General features: G+C 43.8%; 1 protein-coding gene across 8 annotated transcripts in view; it reads right to left on the bottom strand.

The window, feature by feature from the left end:
- SCML4 (Scm polycomb group protein like 4) overlaps positions 1 to 13,994 on the bottom strand; it is a 121,657-nt gene extending 107,663 nt beyond the window's left edge. For 3 of the 8 annotated variants that reach the window (XM_023205950.2, XM_023205955.2, XM_023205957.3), the window contains exon 1: positions 13,756 to 13,966. Coding sequence is in view for 1 of the 8 variants with exons in the window: in XM_023205956.2 (XP_023061724.1) it covers positions 13,973 to 13,975 (3 nt within the window). In the remaining 7 variants the exon portion in view is untranslated. The other 5 variants (XM_023205954.2, XM_023205958.2, XM_023205951.2 and 2 more) reach the window with 4 other exon arrangements.
- Between the last annotated feature and the right edge of the window lie 10,355 nt (positions 13,995 to 24,349).

Below are 24,349 nucleotides of genomic sequence, written 5' to 3'. Positions count from 1 at the left end.
ATCTTAAACACTATTATAAACTGAGTTGTTCCCCCCAACCCCAAAAATCATATATTGAAGTCATAACTCCCAATGTGAAACGTAATTGGAGATAGAGCTAGGTTCTCTTTTTATAGAGATGGGGGTCTTACTATGTTTCCCAGGCTGGTCTACTCCTGGGTTCAAGCAATCCTCCCACCTCATCCTCCCGGAGTGCTGGGATTACACCTGTGAACCACCATTCCCTGCCTGGAGATAGAGCTTTTAAAGAGATACTTAAGCCTAAATGAGGTATTATAATAAGGATGGGGCCCTAATCCAATAGGGCTGGAGTCTGTATAAGAAAAGGAAGAGACATCAGGAGTGGAAGCATAACGAGGAAAGGCTGCATGAGGACAGTGAGAAGGCAGCCACGTGCAAGGCAAGGAGAGAAGCCTCAGAGAAACAAGAGCCACTGGCACCTTGATCTTGGACTTCTAGCTTTCAGAACTGTTAGAAAATGAATTTTTGCTGTGTAAGCCACCCCGTCTGCAGGATTTTGTTATGGCAGCCCTAGCAAACTGATACAGCACTATAAATACATTTTCTTCTTTAACACAGGAGCCAGATCACCACTGTTTCCATCCTATTAATATATAGTCAAAATAAATACAACTTGTTTTTGTGAACTTGCCTGCTTTCCTGATTGCATTTTGTGGTTCCTGGTGTTCTTCATATTACTTTCTGAATCAGCCTACCCCTACTCCTCTCTCCAGCCCTACCACATCTTGTCTTTATAAGCGGTGGGTGCTTCCATTCCTGTCTCAGACAGCAGAAGACAGAGTGACAGCAATAACAGGTATACTGATTTGCAGCACTTTGTGTAAGCTGAGGGCTGCCCAAAATGACCCCATCAAAAGGCATCAGCCTAAAGGGGAAAAAATGTGTCTTCAATCCCTCTGAAGCTCCCCTCAATGATTTTCTGTTCTGCAATGACATTTCCAGTCAAAGAGGCCAAAGAGGTAAAACTGCTGACCTAAAGACTTTTTCTTCTGCTTCCCGGGACAGTCTGGACACAAATTCACAGAGTGGGCAGTGGGGAAGTGAAATTGATGGTGCCAAACAGCATCATCTAAACAAGCAGAACCCAGAGGGGGACATGAAAACGTCCAGCTTCCTTAATGGTTGTGAGACATCGACCGGTCATAGCGTCTATGATGTCATATTTTAACCGTCCCATCTGAATTGTTGAGCAGTTTCATCTGTGTCATCACTGAGCCAGACTTAACATTAAATAGTGAGAGAGGGTTTCCAACAATCTTGACTTCCAGGGCAGACGTTCTCTCACTAGAGGACCAAGTTTGTGTGACGTGTGATCCTGGGTGGGAGCCAGCAGGGAACCTTAACTGCAGATCTCCGGGCAGCTGAGGCACTGACGATAAACACAGTGGCCAGTGGTGGATTGCCGGGAAACTCCCTCTCCCTGGAGGGCAGCTGGAATTCTGAAGGGTGGCTCAAATGTCCCCAGAATTAATCACGACCAGGGACAGTCTCTGAAAGATGCTCTGAAAATGAAAGATGACCTTTCCAGGAGACATTACGGAAAACAGTCAGAGGATCACAGTCCCCGTAGATGAACTGAACAATACCACCAGGGTTTCATCTCCAAACCCTCCATACCAGAGACGGGGACAGACTAGAGCTCAAAGCAGTGCTTACCAAGCTTCAGACCTGGGGTGCAACCTTTGTAATATTTGCCATGTCCGATACCTCCTCTGATGTTTAGTTTTATGTGTCAGTTAGATTGGGGTGTGGGTGCCCTGGTATTTGGTTAAACATTATTCCAAGTGTTTCTGTGAGGGGGTTTTTGGAAGAGATTAACGTTTGAATTGGTGACCTGAATAAAGCAGATGGCAACCCACAGCGAATCCACCCAATCCACCAAAGGCCTGAAAAGAACAAAAAGGCTGGCCCTCCGTGGGGGCAGAGGGACCTCCCCCCGCCTAACTGCCTTCCAGCAGGGACATTTTCTTTTCCGCCTTTAGACTCAAACTAAAACATGAGCTCTTCTTGGGTCTCATGGCTTTTGAACTGAACTATACCATAGACTCCCCTGCATCTCCAGCTTCCAATCACAGATCTCGGGACTTCTCGACCTCCATAATCATTTGACCAACTCCTAGTAGTAGAGCTCTTTACACACAGACACACACACACACGCACACACACACCCTATTGGTTCTGTTTCTCTGGAGAAACCTAACTAGTACACCTCCTGCATTCCTAATATTTACTAAATCTTTAAATGGCCTATTTAAATGAATACATTTTAATGAAACTTTATGTCACACTAATAAATTCAAATCACATGTTTATTGTTAAAAATATAAATATAGGCTAGGCAAGATGGCTCACGCTTATAATCCCAGCACTTTGGAAGGTGGAGGCAGGAGGATGGCTTGAGTTCAGGAGTTCGAGACCAGCCTGGCAACATGAAGAAACCCTGTCTCTACCAAAAATACAAAAAATTAGCTCGGGGTGGTGGTGGGCATCTATAGTCCCAGTTACTCAGGAGGCCGAGGTGGGAGGATGGCTTGAGCCTGGGAGGCAGAGGCTGCAGTGAGCTGAGATCGTGCCACTACACTGTAGCCTGGGTGACAGAGTGAGACTCCATCTCTAAAAATATTATATACATATGTATATGTACATATGTAAACCAACTGTAAAATTAAATGCACATTAAAATAACAGTGCCCACTGAAAACACACTTCAGATGGTGTGACTGGATACATTTTGAAGGTGGAGGTGGGGAATGGTTTACAGAATGGTCATGGAACAAAACTTCTCTCTCTCGTTTCAATCTCTACCAAATGGAGGTCAACTGTATTTTACAGTGAATCTTTGCCTACTTTTTCGGCAGGAAGATCATTCTTTCTTAGGCATCAAAACTAAGGCACAATACAACAGAAAGAACGCCATGACTACATGCTGCGGTTATCAGTCGCTGCATTAAGTACAAGTTCAAACTTGGTAGCTTCTCATAGCTCACCATTTTGTGAGTCAGGAATTCAGAGAGGCTTGCCTGGGCAGTGTGTCTGTGGTCTGTGTGGCAGCAGCTGGGGTGGCTGGAACTTGGTGGTCCACATCCAGGATGGGTTCTTCACCCATGTGTCTGATCCCTCCATGTCTCCTGCCTCTTTCTCTCTGTGTCTCTTCCTCCAGAGCCTCTCCATGTGCCTTTGGCTTCACACCACATGGCAGCCTCCAGGCAGTGGTGCCCAGGGCAGTCCCGTGGTGACTGAGGGTTCCAAGAGCTAGCGTCCAAAGACCCAGTAGAGCTGCAAGGCTCCATGTATCCATCCTGGAAGGTCACTTCCACCAATCCCAAGAGCCAAGCAACACATGCCAGTCAAGGACAGGGGAGTTAGACCCCACATCTCCATGGAAGGAATGTCAAAGAATTTGTAGCCATCTTTATTCCCTTACCTCGTTCTTATGTATTGAACAAGGAGAAAGTCCTCAGAATGGGGTTTCAACAGCATGGATAAAAAAGTTCACTGTGGAGCCACTTAATTCAAGTGGCAAGTCAGACTGGAAAAAAGGTGTGTTTTAGAGTCAGACACACCTGAATTTGAGACCCAGTTATACTACTTAACAGGTGATCTTGGCACATTTGTTTAAGCTCACTGAATCTCTGCCTTTTGGTCTGTGGCATGGAATGGTGATATGTTTCTGGGCTGTTGTGTGGATACTCACCATGCCTGCAACATCACAGCCCCTCGGTAAGTGTGAATACCATCGCAGTCCCTCAGGAAGTGTTCATCATTTTAAGCCAACCTACAGAATAGTGAGGATTTTACAAAGGTGTTTGTTTGTTGCTTGCTTGTTTGTTTTTAAGACAGGATCTCACTCTGTCACCCAGGCTGGAGTACAACAGCACAATCTTGGCCCATGCAACCTCCACCTCCCAGATTCAAGCGATTCTCAGGCCTCAGCCTCCCGAGGAGCTGGGATTACAGGTGTGCACCACCACACCTGGCTGATTTTTGTATTTTTAGTAGAGACGGGGTTTCGCCACGTTGTCCAGGCTGGTCTCGAGCTCCTGGCCTCAGTGATCCGCCACCCTCGGCCTCCCAAAGTGATGGGATTACAAGCGTGAGCCACCGTGCCAGGCCATACAAAGGTGTTTTCTAAAACACCGTATGTATGATAAAGCCTATGCATAATCTGAAGGAGGCTGACACGTGATAGAAAGGGTCTTCTGAAAACTACAGTCCTCAGAAGAAATTCACTAGCAAGCATCTTCCTAGAATGTTAAGGGCACCCCAAAGTTCCTCCCATGATCTCTGAAAGGGCTCTGCACAGTGATGATGCAGGAAACTGGCAAAACAGAACCATCTTTTTTCTAAGCCTTAATTAATCAGAGTGCTTGGGGAGGCAGGAGAAAGTAAAATGAGTGGCCGCTCTGATCCACAGGTGCTGAACAGTGATGGTAACAGCTTCTGCAGAGGGGCATTTCGGAAATGTGTGGGTGATGGTTGTATCTGATACAATGCTGGGGGTAGAGTGGGCATTCCTGCCACTTAGAGGGCAGAGACCAGGGATGCTGGGTGTCCCTCAATGGATGGAGCAGTCCCACACAATGAAAGCATTGTCTCGCCGTATAGAAATACCCTGCTTTTCTGAACCTGGGACTAACTTATTTTACAAATAAGCAGTAGGTATTTCTGCTCAGCTGTAATAGACACTTTACACTTTCTTTTCCAGGAATGCCATTAGTACATAAATCAAAGGAAAACTGTTTATTTTCTTCAGAATTCCAACAGTTGTGTATCATTTTGGAAGATCACACTACCCGCAGCAGCTCATGTTATCTGAGTCACCAATCCCACTCCTCTGACTTAGACTGCATCGGAGGGGTGGCCCGGCCTGAGCTTCTGGGGGCAGGTGTCAGCCCCCGATCACTTCGTTCTGTTGCCCAGAGGCAGGTGCCTGCGTTGGAAGTAATTAGCAAATACTTTGCCTCATTCTTCTTTATATTTTGGTTATGACATTATATTAACTTTTCGTGAAACTTATGGGTGTGAGTGAGTTATATTATCCAGGAATTTCACCTCAGAATTGTAAACCAGGTGCTTGAATATATTTGCAATAAAAATGGGGGGTGGGTCTGATAGGCCTAAGAGCTCACTGCTTTAAAAGAAATTTTCCATAGATCAAAAATGCCTTTCCAAGTGGAAACACCAGGGAATCATTTCCTTTCTGGAACCTGCCGGACCTGGAGTGGCCCTGCCAGGCCAAGCAGGAGAGGCTGGCGCTCAGCATGAAAGAGCTCTTTCTCTTCAACCCTCACAGGTGAAAAGACACGGATGCGCCGGCCACTGCTCAAACCAGAGGAGGAAAGACTCACAGACTCCTAGGGCCGTGTGGCCCTCAATAAGTTAGTTATGTATAATATAAGCCTCAGTTTCCCCATCTGTATGTTGGCGGTAAAAACAGCCCCTCCTGTATTGACTTCCTGTGTGGATCAAACACGGTAAGTAAGATAAAGCATGTTTCATGCTTCCCTCCACATCCCTGAGCACATAATGCTCAATTGATGCAAATGTGTATTATCATCCGTACAGCATTTATGCTTTACAAAGCCCTTTTCCACATACGGTTTCCTTTGAACCATTCAGCAGTGGGGACTGACAGGAAGAACATCTCCAGGGAGGAGAGGAGGCTCAGGGATGCCACGATACTCGCCTAGGTCACATTGGTGACCATGAAACTGGCTTTTCTGAATTGGAGTACATGCAGCTCCATTTAGACGGATTCTGTGCAGCTCTGAAGACACAAGTAGGCTCTCAGAGGAGGAGGAAGGTACTGGAGAAGAAAGGTAGGAAATTGCTAACAACTGGAGCTTCCTAACAGTGGAAGGATAGAGTCTTGTGCTGTCTGCCTCCTTCTGAGATGTTAGCGGGAAGTTTGGGCCTTGACCTGGGAGAGAGGCCTTGAAACCCGTTCAGTCTAAGAATCCAGGATTCACTTCGAGATCACTTCTCAGAGTATAGATTTTTGCTTTTAACTCTTTCCTTGAATGTTAGAGGGTTTTCCCTCAAATGTATTGTTTTAGTTGTCATTTTAACTTTTCCACAGAGGAGTGAGCTAGCTGGAAAATGGTCTGGGACTTCAGTGGCACCACGATTCCAGCATAAAGTTTCCTTACTCTGTTTTAAATTTGCACTCTCAGGGATGAGAAAGAAAACCCCTGAAACTGATGTTCAATTCACAAAGTACACACGCAGAATACAGGAAATCTCTGCCAAAACGTGGCCTGAGTTTGCTTAACTTTGTCCCGGAAGTTCCATAACCTGTGTTATCTGCTGTTAAAAATTTACAGGGACCAGCTGGGTCTTTGGTCCAATGGAATATTTTGTTTTCTTCAGGCATGAAAATGTCAAATATAGTCATAAAAACAATGACCTAACCTGTGCCCAGAAATATGTTTTCTAAACAATTACACTTCCAGTTAATCTCACACTACCGTGGAGCCAAGCCAATAAATAAGAACTCAGTTTCTCAGCATTGGACCTGAACAGAGATTTGGGTTGCTTCCAGGGAAATACATATTAGACAAACCTTTCTGAATGTACCTTTTTGTAGACCAGGTGCAATGGCTCACGCCTTCATCCTAGCACTTTGGGAGGCCAAGGTGGGCAGATCACCTAACGTCAGGAGCTCGAGACCAGCCTGGCCAACATGGTGAAATCCTGTCTCTACCAAAAAAAATAAGCTGGGTGTGGTGGTGGGCACCTGTAATCCCAGCTACTTGGGAGGCTGAGGCAGGAATCTTTTGAACCTGGGAGGCAGAGGCTGCAATGAGCTGAGATCGCACCATTGTACTCCAGCCTAGGTGACAGAGGAAGACTTCATCTCAAACAAAAATAGGAAAAAAAAAATCATTCAATGTACTTTTTTCTTTTCTTTTTTTTTTTTTTTTTGAGACGGAGTCTTGCTCTGTCGCCTGGGCTGGAGTGCAGTGGCCGGATCTCAGCTCACTGCAAGCTCCGCCTCCCGGGTTTACGCCATTCTCCTGCCTCAGCCTCCTGAGTAGCTGGGACTACAGGCGACCGCCACCTAGCCCGGCTAGTTTTTTGTATTTTTTAGGAGAGACGGAGTTTCACCGTGTTGGCCAGGATGGTCTCGATCTCCTGACCTCGTGATCCGCCCGTCTCGGCCTCCCAAAGTGCTGGGATTACAGGCTTGAGCCATCGCGCCCAGCCACTTTTTTCTTATTCTACTGTCAGATCACTTTTAGTTGCTTTATTCTTCTTTACTGGGTTCATGCCAAATGACTTCTAACTAAAAGAGAGGGCCCTAGAAAGAAAGAACCAATACCATCATATCGTTGGTCCCCACATATTCTCACACACATCACCTCCCAAATCGAGTACTAACTTCACATCCCTGGAGAGAGTTTATACTCACCTGGTCTCATTAAAGCAGCACACGGTTGTACAGTTTCTCACTGTGGAACCAATTAACCATTTCCACATCAGGCACCAACACAACCCCACCATGCCGTTTGCCCTCTTTATTTATGTTAAGTCTCTGGTACTAGTTATATTAAGACACTCAAAACAAGAGCTATGTTTTCACACCGTGGGTGGTGATTTCGAGCATTAGAACCAGCTTTTCCCTCCACTGTTTCTATGCTTTGTAATTTGCATACCAAAACTTAACACTATCTACAGCTTTCCACTTGAAGTTTTTTTGCAAACGAAGTCTTAAAAGTGATATAGTCGAATATGCTTGGGCACCTTTGGCATCTGAAAGGGAGAATTTCCAATACAAGGGGCAGTGCGCAGATGGCTGCTGGGTTGACTCCTAAGTCTCAAGGCAAACTCCCCCAGCACAGGCCACAATGGCAACAGCATGAACCAAATCTTGCTTGAATCCAACAAATGACCACAGATTTCTCATGACTGAAAAAATGACAGAAATCTATTCCCACAGTGGAATTCTTTACTGATCAATAAACCCAACGCATTGTGCAACATTTGTGAGTTATTCTTTTTGGAATCAACAGCATGTCTTAATAGCTAATTGTTTGATAAAGCCTTGACATCACCAAAATTTCCCAATAATGAGGGCACTAAATCCTAAAGAACTGTGAAGGAAAGAGATCAGCATCTTCTTTGGAAGGTCACAAAGAATGAGAATGATTCTTATAGTCCTATAATCACTCAGAAATGCTTAGGCCCAAAGGAATTAAGTTACATGACCCCCAAATCCTGTCTCCAAAACCAAAAGCATGAATGCCCTGGAATAGGCTTTCGCCTTGTGTTTTTCTCTCTGATTCTTCCTTTGCTCATTCACCAAGGCAGACTCCTAGTCAAAACAGGATTAAAATCCCGAGGCCAGCCCCAGGCCAACTTGAAGCTGCATCCAAGGCAGGGCCTTAGACATGGTGGCTCCAAGTGTTTCATGGGCCTGGTGAGAGAGGCAGGCCCTGGCTCTAGACACCAGGAAAAAACATACTCCTTAGTGTTCAATCCTGGTTTTCTCATCAGAGCGATGATGTCCCAGGATGACCTGTGGACAAAAGAGGACAGGAGAAGAGAAAATCTTTTCTTCAATTCAAAAGAAAAGGCCCCTATGGTCTATGAGCTGAGAGCGTACTCACAGCTATTACTGAATCCTTTCTGAACTGCACCGGGGGTGTGAGAGGGAGAGTGAAGGTCAAGTGCTCGGTTGGAAGGGAGAAGGAACAGGCTCCCTTCTCTTTGTTTTATCCCACTGCCTCTTTGCTCCATACCACTTTCCCCTGGCTGGATTTAGACCCAGCCAAGGCAATTCTTTGCCTTGTTCCCAAGTTGAGTACTCATCTTCATGGGAGGCTGCACATTTCTTTAGGATTACTTTCAGGCCATATGTTTCTGTTTTGAAACAATGAGGGCTTCTCTGTAATGATCAGCACAGGGAGAGGAAAAGGACAAGGGCTTTGGTTACCAAATATTCAGCTCCCCAAATTTGAGTCACCATCACGGGGCTAAGCAGACAACATCACCACCTTTCAAAGCACAGTGTTGACACTATTTTTTTCCTGGCATACTAATTTTCTCATAACAGCCTGTTCCACTCCTCTGCTTCTGTCTTGCGTATTTTCTGGAAAAAGTAAGACCACTCCTCAGCCCAGCCAATTTCTCAAAAGACTAAGACAGCCCGGCTGCAGGAATGTTCAATCATTCTTGAAAATCAGCAATGGTGGGTTGCATTTATCTGATCAAAAAATGCAACTGCCAAAAAATAAAAGCACATCTGTCTCCCCACAAATGAAAATTTAGGCAGCATGTGTCTGAGTTTGTGGCAGAGTAAAGAGGAGTTTATATGGTTTCTTATCACTGGGCTAAAACACAACTAGTAAAACTGGTATAGTGATAGTCACCCCTGGGAAACATGCAATGTGGCTGTCAAAATCTGCTCCCATTACTTCAGAGTGTCAAATGGACTCAATGGAATGACTTTTCAGCTTAATACAAAGTGAGAACTGCCACCGGGTAGTAAATTCCTTTCTGTCCTAAAATAGTAGCCCAAGAAATAATCATCCCAAGAAGCAAGAGGTGTTTGATCTCCTCCGCAGTAGCAAAGGGCTTCTCCGGATGGCTAAGTGCTGTTTTATTCCAGAATGCACAATTGCAGCTTGCTGCTGGTCTCCACCCCATCTGCCTGAAGGCAGGGATGTGCTTGTCTGCGTCAGAACTGCCTGCTTAACCCAGCAGGAAGCCTTGTCACCGGTATCCAGCCGTGGCCACGTCTCTTGGCTGAGAGAAGCAGGAGCCCAGCAATGCTAACATTTGAAAGATCCGGAGGGAAGAGAGGAGGCTGACTTTTGAAGGGATGATCTGCATCCATCACCACTTGCCTTCCAGATGCTATACCCAAATAGCAGTGTCCCTCCTGAGGCTGTCCCTGAATGCCACCCACCAGTGACCAGCAGCACTGGGAGGGGTGTGTGTGTGTGTGTGTGTGTGTGTGTGTGCATGTGTGTGCATGTGTGCGTGTGCATGTCTGAGAAGGGCTGTTGTGGGGAAGGCTGCTCTGCAATGCTGAATGCTCCTGTCTGTGCCTCTTCAGACATTAATATATGCAGATCAGAAGAAGCTAATTTCCAAGCCTCTGTAAGCATGTCCAAAATGGCCCTCCTGCCCAAAGCGCCTCTTCAAGTCTCAATCTAAAGATCAGCATTTGACAAACCACGGGTGAGAGTTTGCAAAAACAGGGAGTGAGCCCTTGCCAGAACTGAAACCAAGATGAGTGCAACAACAATGAAAAAAGCTTAGAACCCACTGGCTGGCAGCCAAGGCGTTCGGACTTGGTATGGGCGTATCAATGGGCGAATCAACAAATGCAGGGTTCGCCACGGCAATGTACAGAACAGACTCTAGTAGAGATTTACAGCAGACTGGAGTACTGCGCTCTTGCAAATGCAGAAGTTTGGGGTGGGGAAAGGTAGAAAAGAAAAAAAAGAAGAAAGATAAAGTGACATATTCAAATGCAATTCAAACATTCCAAGCTACTCTTTTGACCTCAGAAATTTTACCATGATTTGGGTGATCCTAATGGTCTGTGGACCACGTTGGAAAATGTCACAATAGATGTTTAAATTAAAATCCAGTAGGTTTGCCAAAAGACCAATTGTTAAAAATTGGCAGCATTCCAGAGAACTTACTAGGCTGCGTACTGCCCCGGGGCTGAGAGAACTGCTAATTCCAGAGAAAGTTAATTATCACCTTATTGATAAAAGGGTAATTTTTAAAGCTTGTGGTGTGGCTTTTGTGACTCATTAATTAAAATTTAGAGTAATTTACTAGATACCCTGGTGGCTTCTGTTACATTATATCTGTACCAAGCCGTTTAATGTCTCTCCCGGGGCTATTTTTAATCCCCCTCGTCTCGCCTCACCTGTCTGCTTTTGAAGGCAATGAAAACATTAAAAAACGTGTAAATCTAAAACTAGCCTTTCGAGAGATTGCAGAATGAAGAAAGAAGATGTCCAGGGAGGCATGTTTTAAAAGTTCCTTCTCAGAAACGTCGAATTTGCCCACCAAAAGAAAGAAGCTTGTGTGATCACACCAAAGGCAACTGCTTTCACAAACTTCATCCGCAAAATGTTAGACAAGATTTTATGCTCCATGATAATTAGATTAAAAGAGGGTCTTTTCTCATCTCCTCTCCCTTCTTTACCATTCCATCCCCAAATACAATCTGAGGGCTCAGGGGAAGAATGACACTGGAGATGCTTGCTATCCTAAGGCTCCCAGCCCAATGAGGGGTAGCATCGCCTCCCGCGATCTTTGGGACTTGCGGAATGAGATGGGCACATCCCAGCTCCCTGGTATCTGCCCATGTGATATTGAGGTTTCCAAGGGCAGGGACTTGGGGAGGAAAATTGTCCCGCAGATCCCTAACAGGGCCCTGTAAGTGCCTTTCAAGCTCCAGCCACCACCTCTGCCTGGACCCAAAGTTCTCTAAGGTGCCTGTCATAAAGGATGCGTGGGCACGTGTGTGATGTGTCCTCAGGCCACACAAAATTGTAAACAGACCCATGAAGCACTCTAACATTTCAGCCTCCAGATTCCCAGAAAGGTTATTCCTCTCCAAGCATTCCTTGTTATGATTTCAGGGAACTTCAGTTAAGTTTCCTTAAACGTATTGAAATGAAGTATTTGAGATCCAAAATTGAGATTAAAAATACACAAACAGCAGAGATGATTTTCTCATCATTTCAAATTTTAAAAATTAAAAAATTGTTTGTACTTTAGGGTAGTGCTTGAATTTTTTAATAGGAAATGTTACTGAATATTTTTTAAAGTCAATATTGTTTTGAACTCTCATTATAAAAGTTCTTGCAGCAAGTAACAGTATTTGGGTCTGGCTTGTTTTCTGTAGGCTGAGCTGCTTACCTTACCTGACGCTTGCTAGAGGAGACAGCCTTTCACCCTCAACCCCCAGGAGTCGAGAACCAGAAAGTGAAACTGCTTCTGCTGGTTTCCCTGACCTCGAAAACACAACATTAAAAGCAAAGAAATGATGAAAAGCAACTTACTCTTGTTTCTCTTATTGTTTTCTTGTCTTTCCACTACCGTTCATTTACTCTTTTCTTTTTTTTTTTTTTTTTTTTGCAGCAAGATAAAAGTAATTTGGGGGGCACAGGGAAGAAATGTAAACACGTTAAACATGAAAGAACTGGATTTTTGTGGGATTTGCACTTTTGTTATAATTCCACAAATGAAGCAAACTGATGAATTTACCAAAATATTTCAGAGCTCATCTGCATACACAATTTAAAAAGCTAAAGAAAACACATTCGTATTTTTTTAAATCCATCAAAAAGCCTGTTTAAAAGTTAAAGATTGTGCAGCCACCAACTTCCCTAAAACTGAAGATTCTACGTTAACATTTTATTTGAGTTTAGACGATCACACAGTACAGATTTTCCAGGTAATCTTCACCCAGCTGCTGTTGCTCAAATAGCCCCTCATTTTTTCAGACTCGTTCTGCCAAGCAACACAAAAAATGCTCCACAGAAATTTTATAACCCCCAGATAGTTTAACACACTAAGAATTCCTTTATAGTTATTTTTACATTTTTATGCTTTCACTCCAGATATTCTATTTTGCTTTAAAAAAAAAAAAGTGGAGAAAAAAATGCAGCTATATTCCTCATTCTTCAAAAATGGTTCCTCTGGTTGAAAAGAAAGAAAAACAGCATACAACAGAACACCCCGATTCTAAAGTGCCTGGATTACTTTCTCAAGTACTGTAGTGTCTGAGATCAGTAAAAAACCGCTTTCTCAGAAAGCCACTGATTGTCTAACCCTCATGAGCACCGTCATGGAATCTAGAGACAACGCGAGGAGACACCTCTCGTTCACAATCACAGATAGTGGACAGAACTTTGACTCAAGCACCTCAACTCAGCAAAACAGCTCAGCAGCCTGCACCCTGGCCTCATCCACTGCTCCTGTCCAGCCAGCAAGCAACCTGGAAAGGACCCCTCATGCTCTGGGAGGAGCACATGGAAGCTGGTTCAAATCACAGCACTCCACCTGGGAGGGAGGTGATTTTGAGCTTGGGAAAACTGCTGCTAATACTCCATAGTCACCAGTTTTTTCCCCCAAAAAACGAATTAAAACCAGAAACTAGCAATAAATATTATTCTTATTTATACCTGATAAATTAGGAAATACCAGCACAAAGACATGTAAAATAGTCTACCTGGGATATTTGAAATCAAATTAAATTGAAAAAAAAAAACACTTTTACATGTTCATAACATACCAATTTTAATAACCAAATTTTAGGCAAACATTTTTATCCCGAGACATACTACAATTTTTTTAAATTAAAAAGCAAAACAAAGCAAAATTATCGTGAAGGGGAAAAAAATAACTAACCGGTTACTTGAGTTCACATTTGGAAAAAAATAACTCTTTAAATAACTAGGTATTTAAATGTAGAGTTAAAGAGTAATGAACATGTATATAGCCCAAATGTATAAACTATGTAATTCAGTGTTACATTTTCCCCTCTGAGATCTGGTTAATAAATCAAATGCTGTACTTTGCATATGAGGAACTAAAGTTTACCTACTGGACTCAGTGGTTTTAGTGCAGGACACTCCTATGCGTTGCCATAGAGGTAGGCATGCAACCCAGAAAAACTAAAACAGGTAACCTGTCATGCTGACAGTTACAAGAGAAAGATCCCGTGTCAACGGCACGCCTCCAGTTGTGCATCTCCCTTACCTACAGCTTGTTCACCAGAGCCCTGAGCAGGTTGTTTACCAGGTCAGGAGTGTTGACTCAGAAGACAGATGACTTTCAGCACATGCAAACCGAGTATTGCAAAAGCTATCTTCCACCCGTGTTAGTAGCTCACAGTTAGTCTCCAGCAGCCCTGTGCTCCAGCTGCAAACATCTCATTAGACTAATGCATTCAGCACAGGCAGAAAACTCGATTTACCATAGCTACAGCAATGAATTTCCATTACGATGACAGCTTCAACCACATCATGTCCGGAAAACCAGCCAACCACTGGCTTTTAAAGAACACACACATTTTACATGCAGAAAACGAGGCCTGTGTGTGTGTATGTGTGTGTGTGTGTGTTTCGTGTTTCCTTCCTCTTAGCAGCCCAACTAAGAGAAATGTGTAGTGTAGCTTTTTGTCGATACGAGCTGCAAGGTAATGACACTTCTGCTTCTTTGGTAGTTACGTCCTTGTAATAACCTGAATTATGTCACAATGGTTAGAATGGGTGTTTCCAACATTTCAGTTTTCATTACCCCTCCTCTGTTGCCATAGAAACCAGACTGTAACATCATCTCTTTGTCCCAATCCTGCAGCAGTGTGGGCCAACACCAGGCTTATAAGACACTGGTGATCTGAGAGAGTGAATGTTTGACTTTGAACAAATAAAACAAAAAGAAATATTACAACAGCGTCATTGCTCAGGAGAGCCTGTGTGATTCCCAGAGCAGTGTGCCTATCCAGGTGTGTGCACACACCATGTTTGTACACATTAACTCAGCGGCTGCCCACAACACATGTGTACAGTTCATTAAAGCTAGCCCTGACTTTGGCTCCAGACCTGTATGTGTGTGTGTGTAAGCACCTCTACCCACCTCAACGTGGTGAGACCTGCACAGGATAGAAACAGAGAAAGGGTGATCACTCATTCCCATGCCCCCGTGCATTTTCTGCAGGAAATCAATTTATGCTGGCGAAGGGACCTTTTCTTTTCCTTCCTATTTGTAAAGTGGAGCAGGGCTCCCCATTGCCCATTTCATCCACTCTGGGATATTGGCATATTCACAGGCATTTCCTACAAGATGAAATATCCATTCTATGAACATGTGGCTTACTCGTAGGGATGAGCAGCAAACAAATTTAGCTGGGACTAAATATCAACCAGGGCTAATTAAGGTTTAGGCCACAACCTGGCCAGTTACTGAGAGTGAAAAAAACTGCAATTAACAACTTGAGGTTTCTCTGAATATATGTGCAGAGCACATTAGAAGTACGTAAGAAATCTCTCCTCTGAAATTTATTATGAAAATATAAAAAACTGTTTTAAGTCAAAGCCTTGTAATTAATTGAGCAAGAAGTAGTTCACTACTTTAGTTCATCAAATTTTGTTGTTTTGTGTGGGAAAAGGCAGGTTTGGTAGTTTGCCTTTTCATTTCATATAAGTTGATTTCACTAAAGAAAAAGGAGGAAGAGGAAAAGAAAAGAAAATAAGATGGATGGGCCAGGTGCGGTGGCTCATGCCTGTAATCCCAGCACTTTGGGAGGCCGAGGCAGGCGGATCACTTGAGGTCAGGAGTTTGAGACCAGCCTGGCCAACATGGAGAAACCTTATCGCTACTAAAAATACAAAAATTAGCCAGGCTTGGTGGTGCATGCCTGTAATTCCAGCTACTTGGGAGGCTGAGGCAGGAGAATCACTTGAACCTGGGAGGCCGAGGTTGCAGTGAGCTGAGATCGCGCCACTACACTCCAGCCTGGGTGACAGAGCGAAACTCCATCAAAAATGGAAGGAAGGAAGGAAGGGAGGGAGGGAAGGAGGGAGGGAGGGAGGGAGGGAGGGAAGGAAGGAAGGAAGGAAGGAAGGAAGGAAGGAAGGAAGGAAGGAAGGAAAAAAAGAAAGGAAAACAAAAGAAGAAAAAAGAAAAGAAAAGAAAGACGATGGATGATTTAAATTTGGATAGCATCTCTGTCCCAGCTGCAGTGGTTATTATATACACACCCGTGGCCTCATACATGCCACACTACATTGAACTTGAAGCACCTGGAATGGGCTGAGATATTAGACCAGTTTTCACTCTAAAATGTTTCTTAGGATTAAAAAAAAAAAATGTTTCTTAAGTAATCAGAAATATTCTCCAAGTCCTGTAACAGAAGAAAAAGGGTCGGCAGAATCTACCCAAAAGAAAGGAGTTGCTGGTTTTCCTCCCCAGCTCTGTGAGCGTTTCTCACTCAGATCCTCAGGCCCAACCTCCTTGCCTCCTCCCAGATGGGCTACCATTGTCCTTGTCCTCAAGGTGGGTGCATGGGGGAAGCAGCCACTGTCATCTAACAGGCCAACTTGGTAATAAAGTCTACAACTGAAATCAACAAAAGCTGGATTGCTTGGGCGCGGTGGCTCAGGCCTGTAATCCCAGCACTTTGGAAGGCCGAGGCGGGCAGATCACGAGGTCAGGAGATGGAGACCATCCTGGCAGACACGGTGAAACCCCATCTCTACTAAAAATATAAAAAATTAGCCGAGCGTGGTGGCGGGCGCCTGTAGTCCCAGCTACTCTGGAGGCTGAGGCGGGAGAATGGCGTGAACCCGGGAGGCGGAGCTTGCAGTGAGCTGAGATTGCACCACTGCACTCTAGTCTGCGAGACAGAGCGATACTCCGTCTCAAAAAATATATATGTATATATATATACATTTTACATATATATTTAGGTAAATAACATCTATTTACTAAAATATATTATTCAAAATATTTGACATTTAATTTAATAAATTATTCATTTAAATTATGTAATTTAATAAATTTAATGAATATGTAAATATATTTATTTAAATATATCTTTATATTTTTATTTAAATATATATTTACATTTCTATTTAAATATATATTTATGTTTTTTACTTAAATGTGTATTTATATTTTTATTTAAATCTATATTTATAATTTTTATTTAAATATATCTATATATACACACATTTATTTTTTTACATATATATATACTTACTGGGATTTCTTTCTTAATACAACCAGGAACATAGCTTTTAATAACTTAAATCAATATTTTTTAAAATCCTAAATGTTTTTAATTCCAAGAAAAATTTAAGTTAAACATGTAAGAGAAAAGAAATTTGATGATGTAACTGGTATTAGCTGAGGGGTCTGTTAAGAAGAAAAGTGACTGCTCTGAGCTAGCATCTCTCTAAATCTTGTACATCCCTGTCCCATGAAAAGGGTGCTTAGGTTGTGCCACGCTGTTGATTTTCTTTGGCGCTGTGGTTACATTTCTGTCTCAGACCACAAGCAGCATGTTCCATTCTCTCCACACAAGTGCTACTGGGCTGGTGGTTAGCAGGAGGCAACCAGAGGGAGCAAGTTAATTTGGGGGACTCCCAAATGCAAATCTACTTAGAGTAGCCTCCATTTGAAGAGTAATCCTTCTGTCAGCTGCTGTTAAAGACATCCTTCACGTTGAAAATGGCTTTTGCCCTAAAGAGTTGTGTTTTCCAACACGAGCATCAGATTGAGAGGACTCTGTCTTGGACTGGTAGTCAGTGCTACTGCCAAAACAACCTTTGTTATAATAATGATAGCTAATGTTTACTGAAGAATTACGTGTGAAACCCTTCTCATTTTGTATCCATTTACGACAATCCTATGAAGTAGGTGTTATGATACTATCCCCATCTTATATATAAGGAAACTGAGACTTAGGGATGTTAAATAACTTGCCCAAGGACACACAGCTTAGAAGTGGGTAGATACAGGTCTGACCCAGGCAGTCTGTGCCCAAAGACACTCTAATTCATCATTTCACCTCATGGTTCCTGGCACTTCCCCTTGTTCCATCCCTACCACTAACCCAATGACATGGGTGAAATCATTGAGTGTCTATAACACGGGAGAAGGAAACAAGGGACTAGATCATCTTTGTGGTCATTTATGGCTCTGACATTTCACAATCCTAAGAACTGCTTTATCTCTAACTCAAAGCATTGGTCTGCTGGAACAGTACGATGCTTTGGGTTTGAGGAGTGCTTGTGATTATGGATATGGCCATGATTACAAAGGGGCAAAAAGTACCCTTTCTCTCATTAGGATAAGACCTAGTAAACTAGAGCTTTGGACATCAATTTGCAGCAAAGGTAGGGAGGAGAGAGCATGGAGACAGAACAGGAAGAAAAGCTAAGATTCCATTCCTGTAGTAAGGAAGGGAGAACAGCCTCCCACACTCAAGAGGCCCCACAGCTTTCCTTCCACATCATTCAACACAAGTTTGAGAACCTTAGGGGCTATGGAAGGTATACGGCTTGTGATTACCATTTTGCACCAAATGGCTAACCTAATTAGTCAGACTACACAAGAGTGGGTGCCAGATCTCTTGACTCTCCAGTCTATCACTTCTTCAACCCAAAGGCCTGCCTTCCATGGGGCCAGATCTTTGCTTCAACTGCTCAAGCAGCGATCTTTTAAAGTTAAAGATAAAACTGTTCTTTGTAGTGAAGATAAACAAAAAACAACCTAAATCACAGAATACACAAAGCACCCCCAAAAAGATTGTCATAGAAGAACATGGAATTAAACTTTTAAAATGTTCTCAATAAATGTTTGCTAAAATACTGCAGTTTACAAAATAATATGTGGGATAGAATTTTATTTTGAAAAAACTAATGGTTTGCAAAATATAAGAGACGTTACGAGCAATGATTCTTCCCAGCACTTTGGGAGGCTGCACCGAGAGAATCGCTTGAGTCCAGGAGTTCAAGACCAACCTGGGCAACATGGGAGACCTTGTTGCTACAAAAAGTTAGAAAGAAAAAAATTAACCAGGCATGGTGGTGCATGCCTGTAGTCCCAGCTACTCGGTAGGCTGAGGTGGGAGGAATGCTTGAGCAGTGGGGAGGGCGAAGCTGCAGTGAGCTGTGATGGTGCCACTGCACTCCAGGTTGTGAGACAGAGCAAGACCCTGCCTAAAAAAAACAAAAAAGAAAGAAAGAAAGAAAAAATAGTAATGATTCCTCGGTGATATAATTTTTACCTTTGTAATATTTTTCTTTTATATTTTCTGCACAAGAACACCCATTTCTTTTGTGATAATCAAAAGTGGTGTGAATTCTCGTAAGTGGGAGTTGAACAATGAGAACACATAGACACAGGGGGAACATCACACACCAGGGCCTGTCGAGGGGTGGGGAGCAAGGGTGGGGAGAGCATGGGGACAAATACCTAATGCATGTGGGGCTTAAAACCTAGATGACAGGTTGACAGGTGCAGCGAACCACCATGGCACATGTATACCTGTGTAACAAACCTGCACATTCTGCACATGTATCCCAGAACTTAAAGTAAAATAAATAAATAAATATTAGTTTTATTTTTTTAAAACTAGTATGAATTGATTGGTAACAGAATTTTTCCTTGTCATACTGGCAAACATATTTGATAATGGTTCTCATAAATGTTGTCTCAAATTTCATCATTAAAATAAAACTAAAAGCTTTGTCAGCCCAGTGGCTGTAGGTTAGCCAGTGCCCTGAGTCTGAAACCTGCTCCCACATCCTCCATGATGGGCTTCACCATCACGAATATTTCTGGAGCCCATGCCGGGTGCTTAGTGCAGCCAATACAAAAATTAGGGACATATTCCCTATCCTTCCCCACTCAAGGGACCCTGCCATCAACAGGGTCCTCTCAGAGCTGATAATACTCTGTCTTATTTTTAGTCAAGCCATGTGCTAAAGACATAGGAAGTTGGTGATTGAATCAAGTAAAAAACACTCTCATCCAAGGAAAGAATGACTCACTCAAATTCTCTTGGGCCCAAAACATGGCTCCTCTCAGACAGGGCCTCCTGTCTTTGTGGCTCTGGGCCTGTGACCCTGGCTAATATTCAAGGACTGACTGAGTGGAAATATTTGTCTCAAGGTCTGACAGTTTTGATGGGAGCACAGCCCAGAGACCCTTATCCCAGGGGCTGTGTCTGGTAAGGGGTTGGACGGTAAGGGCAGGTGGCTGACAGCTGGGAGAACTGAGAGGGACAACATCAGGGACTTTTCTTTGGTCACTAGGCTTATGTTAATTCCAAGATGGCAGGGAATAGGTCTTCTCCACTGTAACCCCAGCATGTAGTGCACAGCCTAGTCTGTAGTAGGAAATCAACAAATAATTATTACTGAATGAATGAAAGAAACTAGAAGTTAAAGTGGGAGATCTCATCTTAATCTATGTTAGTACAGGCTTTTAGAACTGATTCCTTTCTCCCACAGAAGTGATTGATGTCAGATGTCTGTTATCAGAAAAAAACATCATTCATTAAAATTCAAAAGAAGACTTCCCTTTACTCTTTGTTCCTTTGTTCTATTAAAATGTTATCTCTTTGTGATCATTTCTGCTTTGAGTTGTATTTCTTGGTAACAAATGAGCTTTAATTCAAATGGGTGATCTCCAAGCACTAGGTTTCTCTTTAATGCCTGTGATATTTCCCCGAAGTTAGATAGGAGAAACAAACCCAGAGTACCCTCAGTACTCTCCCTGGAGTACTGAGAAGCTTCTAGAACTAGCAAATGTGAGTCTCAGTCAAACCTGTATGTGTGCTCCAAAGAGCCAGAACAACAGACTTCAAATAAAGTAATGAGTACCTGCAATTTCAGCTGATAACAGTTACTGCTTCTGGGCTCAATTTCTATGGCAAAGGGGTATAATGCGGAAAGGCAAGAGATGAGGGGAGTTGGATAGAGAGGCCCATCAAAGAGAGACTCTACATTTTTTAAAGTTCATGTAGAAGATAGTTTTGGGGGATTGCCTGCAGTTTCTAGAATAAAGACATTGATCACCTGAGGTTCCATCTCCCTTTATTTGAGGGAAGATCTCCAAGATGGGTTTCTTAGTAACAAAAAAGCAAGAATACAACCATTGTCCTTAGAATAAAACTTGAATCTGAATACAGATGATGCAGTCTGAAATTTTCATGCTCAAAAAAAAAAAAAACAAAAAAACACAACTCATTGGTGAATAAAAAGCAACTGGTTGATCAATTCATCTTAAGGACAGCCAACTTCAGTGTGGACCATATCTATGATAAGCCCACATGAACTAGAAGTGAACCTAGAGGCTGGGACTGGAGAATAGAGGAGGAAAGAAGAGGGAAGTAAGTTTGCAAGTAATAGTAAAAACAGCTCAAACTGGCTTTTTTAAAAATGAAGGACATTCAGCCAGGTGCAGCGGCTTATGCCTGTAGTCCCAGCACTTTGGGAGTCGAAAGCGGGCAGATTACTTGCAGTCAGGAGTTCAAGACCACCCTGGCCAAAGTGGCAAAACCCATCTCTACTAAAAATAGAAAAATTAGGCCAGGCGTGGTGGCTCACGCCTGTAATACCAGCACTTTGGGAGGCTGAGGCGGGGAGGATCACGAGGTCAGGAGATCTAAACCATCCTGGCTAACATGGTGAAACTCCGTCTCTACTAAAAAATACACACACACACACACACACACACAATTAGCCAGGCATGGTGGCACACACCTGTAGTCCCAGCTGCTCGGGAGGCTCAGGCAGGAGAATGGCCTGAACCTGGGAGGCGGGGCTTGCAGTGAGCTGAGGTCGCGCCACTGCACTCCAGCCTGGGCGACAGAGGGAGACTCCGTCTCAAAAAAAAAAAAAAAGAAAAGAAAAGAAAAATTAACCCAGGGTGGTGGTGCATGCCTGTAGTCCCAGCTACTCGGGAGGCTGAGGCATGAGAATCATTTGAACACCAGAGGCAGAGGTTGCAGTGAGCCAAGATTGTGCCACTGCACTCCTGCCTGGGCGATAGAGAGAGACCCCGTCTCAAAAAATAAAAATAAAAATAAACGGTATTCAGTGGCAGGGAGTCCAATGAGCTTAGGCAAGGGTGACCCAACAGTTGGTCAACAACATCACCAAAGATCTGGTCTGAATCATCTTGTGCCTGGCTTCCCTCATGGTCACAGTTCTGTTGCCAGCTGCTTCCAGGCCACATGCTTCCCCCCTTCCCACCCAGCACAAGGGAGAGCCTCTCCAGGTAACTTCCACAGAGGAGCAAGGAAGCCTCTTTCCTAGAACTTCTGGTTAACATCCCTCTCATCTCATTGGCTGGAACTGGGCCCCATCCCATTCCAAAGACTGCCACTCGGAAATGCTGATTGGCTTAATTTCACCTTTGAAACTGGCGGGACCCTCTGCTTTCCTCCAGGCACTGGAGCTGTCTGGGGAGAAATGGACACCTGAATGACAATTGCAGGGCTCTTACTCAGTACAAGGCAAGAGAAATTGGTGCTAAAGGCCAAAATCAGCAAGAAGCAACTGACTAGTAGAAGGTGGGGCGGAGGAGACCAGGAAGAAGAGAGGCCACAGGGAAGGGGAGAGGATAGGGTGCTGTGCACTGCACCTCCTGCCCTCTCAGACACCAATCTTTAGGAAGAGCCACAGAAATGAGGAAATGCTTGCTATGGTTGAAGTTCTTGCAGAAACTCGTGAAGAGGCTGAGGTTTGTATCCTGGGTTGATGCAGGTGAAACCACATCAGCATATGAGAAGCCAAGGGCCAGGACCAAAAAGATTATGAAAGTGAGTCTAGGAAAGGAGGCCACTGTGCCGGGAGGACTCTGGACTTAACTGGGCTGCAAACATTGGGATATAAGAAAGGCAGCTACCTGACAAAGGGGCTGCAGCCATGTAAGTCGGGCATATAGTTAGGTGAATTCTCTCCTTTCTTACAAGGTGAGTGACCTTCTAGAAAGGAAGGCTTGACTGGATATTGACATTCTCAAGATGGGTAGTTTAAGATTGAATAACTTAGTCTTTAAGAGAAGTGCTGTGCACGACTCAGACCGCCTTATCTGGCTCTAAGGCCACACTGTGTGTGTTGTTGGGTAGGGGTGAAGAGCAGGGCCCTATCTGAATCAGGAAATTGGTGGGAGGGTCCGTTCTCTCTGCTTGAACTCTGTGGAGGCTGCAGGCAAGCACTGGGGACCTAGCCATGGGGTAGCTGGAGGAGCTGGTGAGTGGGTTCTGCAAGGCTGAGGAGCTCAGGGGACCTGAGGACTGTCTGGACTGCTTGCTTCCAGCAGTAACAGGACGTGGCAGCACCATCTGGGAATGGATCCTTGGACTGACCTACCAGTGACCAAAACCAGCAAAGACCCCTTTGGAATAAGTATGAAACCCAGAGAGCTTGGAGGACTCTCTGGAGAGGAAGTCCAGGCTTCCCCCAATTTTTGTGAGAAAGGGTCCAGCTCAGAGTTATATTAATATGATATTCATACTAAAAGGAATGGGAATAGCAAAATCTGAAAATTAGAATAAAATGTTTTACAAGAAATGTACAAGTTGGATGGGAAGCTCACTGGCTCAGTGCAGGGATTCTGGCTTGACCATGTCCATGACCTCAGTCCAGAAGCTCAACCCCAGCATGCTTCAGCTCCTCATGCCTGAAACAGGGATGCTAAGACTGGTGTGTAAGTTAAATGAGTTACGCTGCATATGATGTAAAGTTGTTGGAATAGTGCCTGGCACATATATGAGGGGTCATAATAAGGAAAAGGGAATTTAAGTGGCGTAAATACACTATGACAAATGGAAGGAAAAGGGAATAAAAGCAACAAAATTGTAGAAGCTGCAAAGTGGATGAACAAAAGGTAACTGACCTGGCAGACCCAAGAAACTGGGCCTTTTTATTCTCGAAAAAGCACACAGTTCACACCATAGAACCCAGAAAGTCTTGTAAACTGGAAGTCCCAGGAATCCCCAAAAGCAGAAGTTGGGAGGACTGAAAACAAGACTGAATCTCCTTCCCAACCCTGTGCTGCTTGTGACAGCCCCTTAACCCTGACAGAATGAAGGTTTACTCTGATCTCAAGGACATAGGCACAGCTGAAGGGAGAGGTGCTACACTGAAAACAGAATTCAAAGAAAGTTCACCTCCTCAGCAGAGATCCACATCCCCTGGCTCTCTCACTGCCAGACTGTTTGCAAGGAGGCAATCCACCCAGATGAGACCTTGGAAAACTCTGGGAAACTGACCAGCTCACAAGAAAAGACTTATACACACTGAAGTGGGGTTCAGATGGGGCAGCCCAGCAAGATGCCCCTCCCAGTGAAGCCGACCAGTGACAATATGCATTCTAGAGTCCTCACTAAGTGTGAGCCTCTGGTATGAAAGACAGAGACCAAAACCAACAAACAGGAAGGAAAAGAATTTGGAGTCAGGCACAGTGGCTCATATTTGTAATCCCAGCACTTTGGGAGGCTGAGGTAGGCAGATCTCTTGAGCCCAGGAGTTCAAGACCAGCCTAGGCAACATGGCAAAACCTGTCTCTAGAAAATAAACAAAAATTAGCCAGACATGGTGGCAGGCACCTGTAGTCCCAGCTACTCAGGAGGCTGAGGTGGGCAGATCGCCAGGAAGTCAAGGCTGCAGTGAGCTGTGAACTCCAGCCTGGGAGACAGAGAGACTCTGTCTGAAAAAAAAAAAAAAAAAAAGGAATTTGGAAAAAGGCAAATTTCAGGGAGAAAAAAATTATTTAATTATGACTAATATCTTTTTTTTTTTTTTTTTTTTTTTTTTTTTTTTTTTTTTTTTTT

This window comes from Piliocolobus tephrosceles, chromosome 5, assembly GCF_002776525.5.
Source record: "Piliocolobus tephrosceles isolate RC106 chromosome 5, ASM277652v3, whole genome shotgun sequence".
Classification (NCBI taxonomy): Eukaryota; Metazoa; Chordata; class Mammalia; order Primates; family Cercopithecidae; genus Piliocolobus; species Piliocolobus tephrosceles.
Note: the sequence above shows the minus strand (reverse complement) of the source record. Positions and strands in the feature narration are given on the sequence as shown.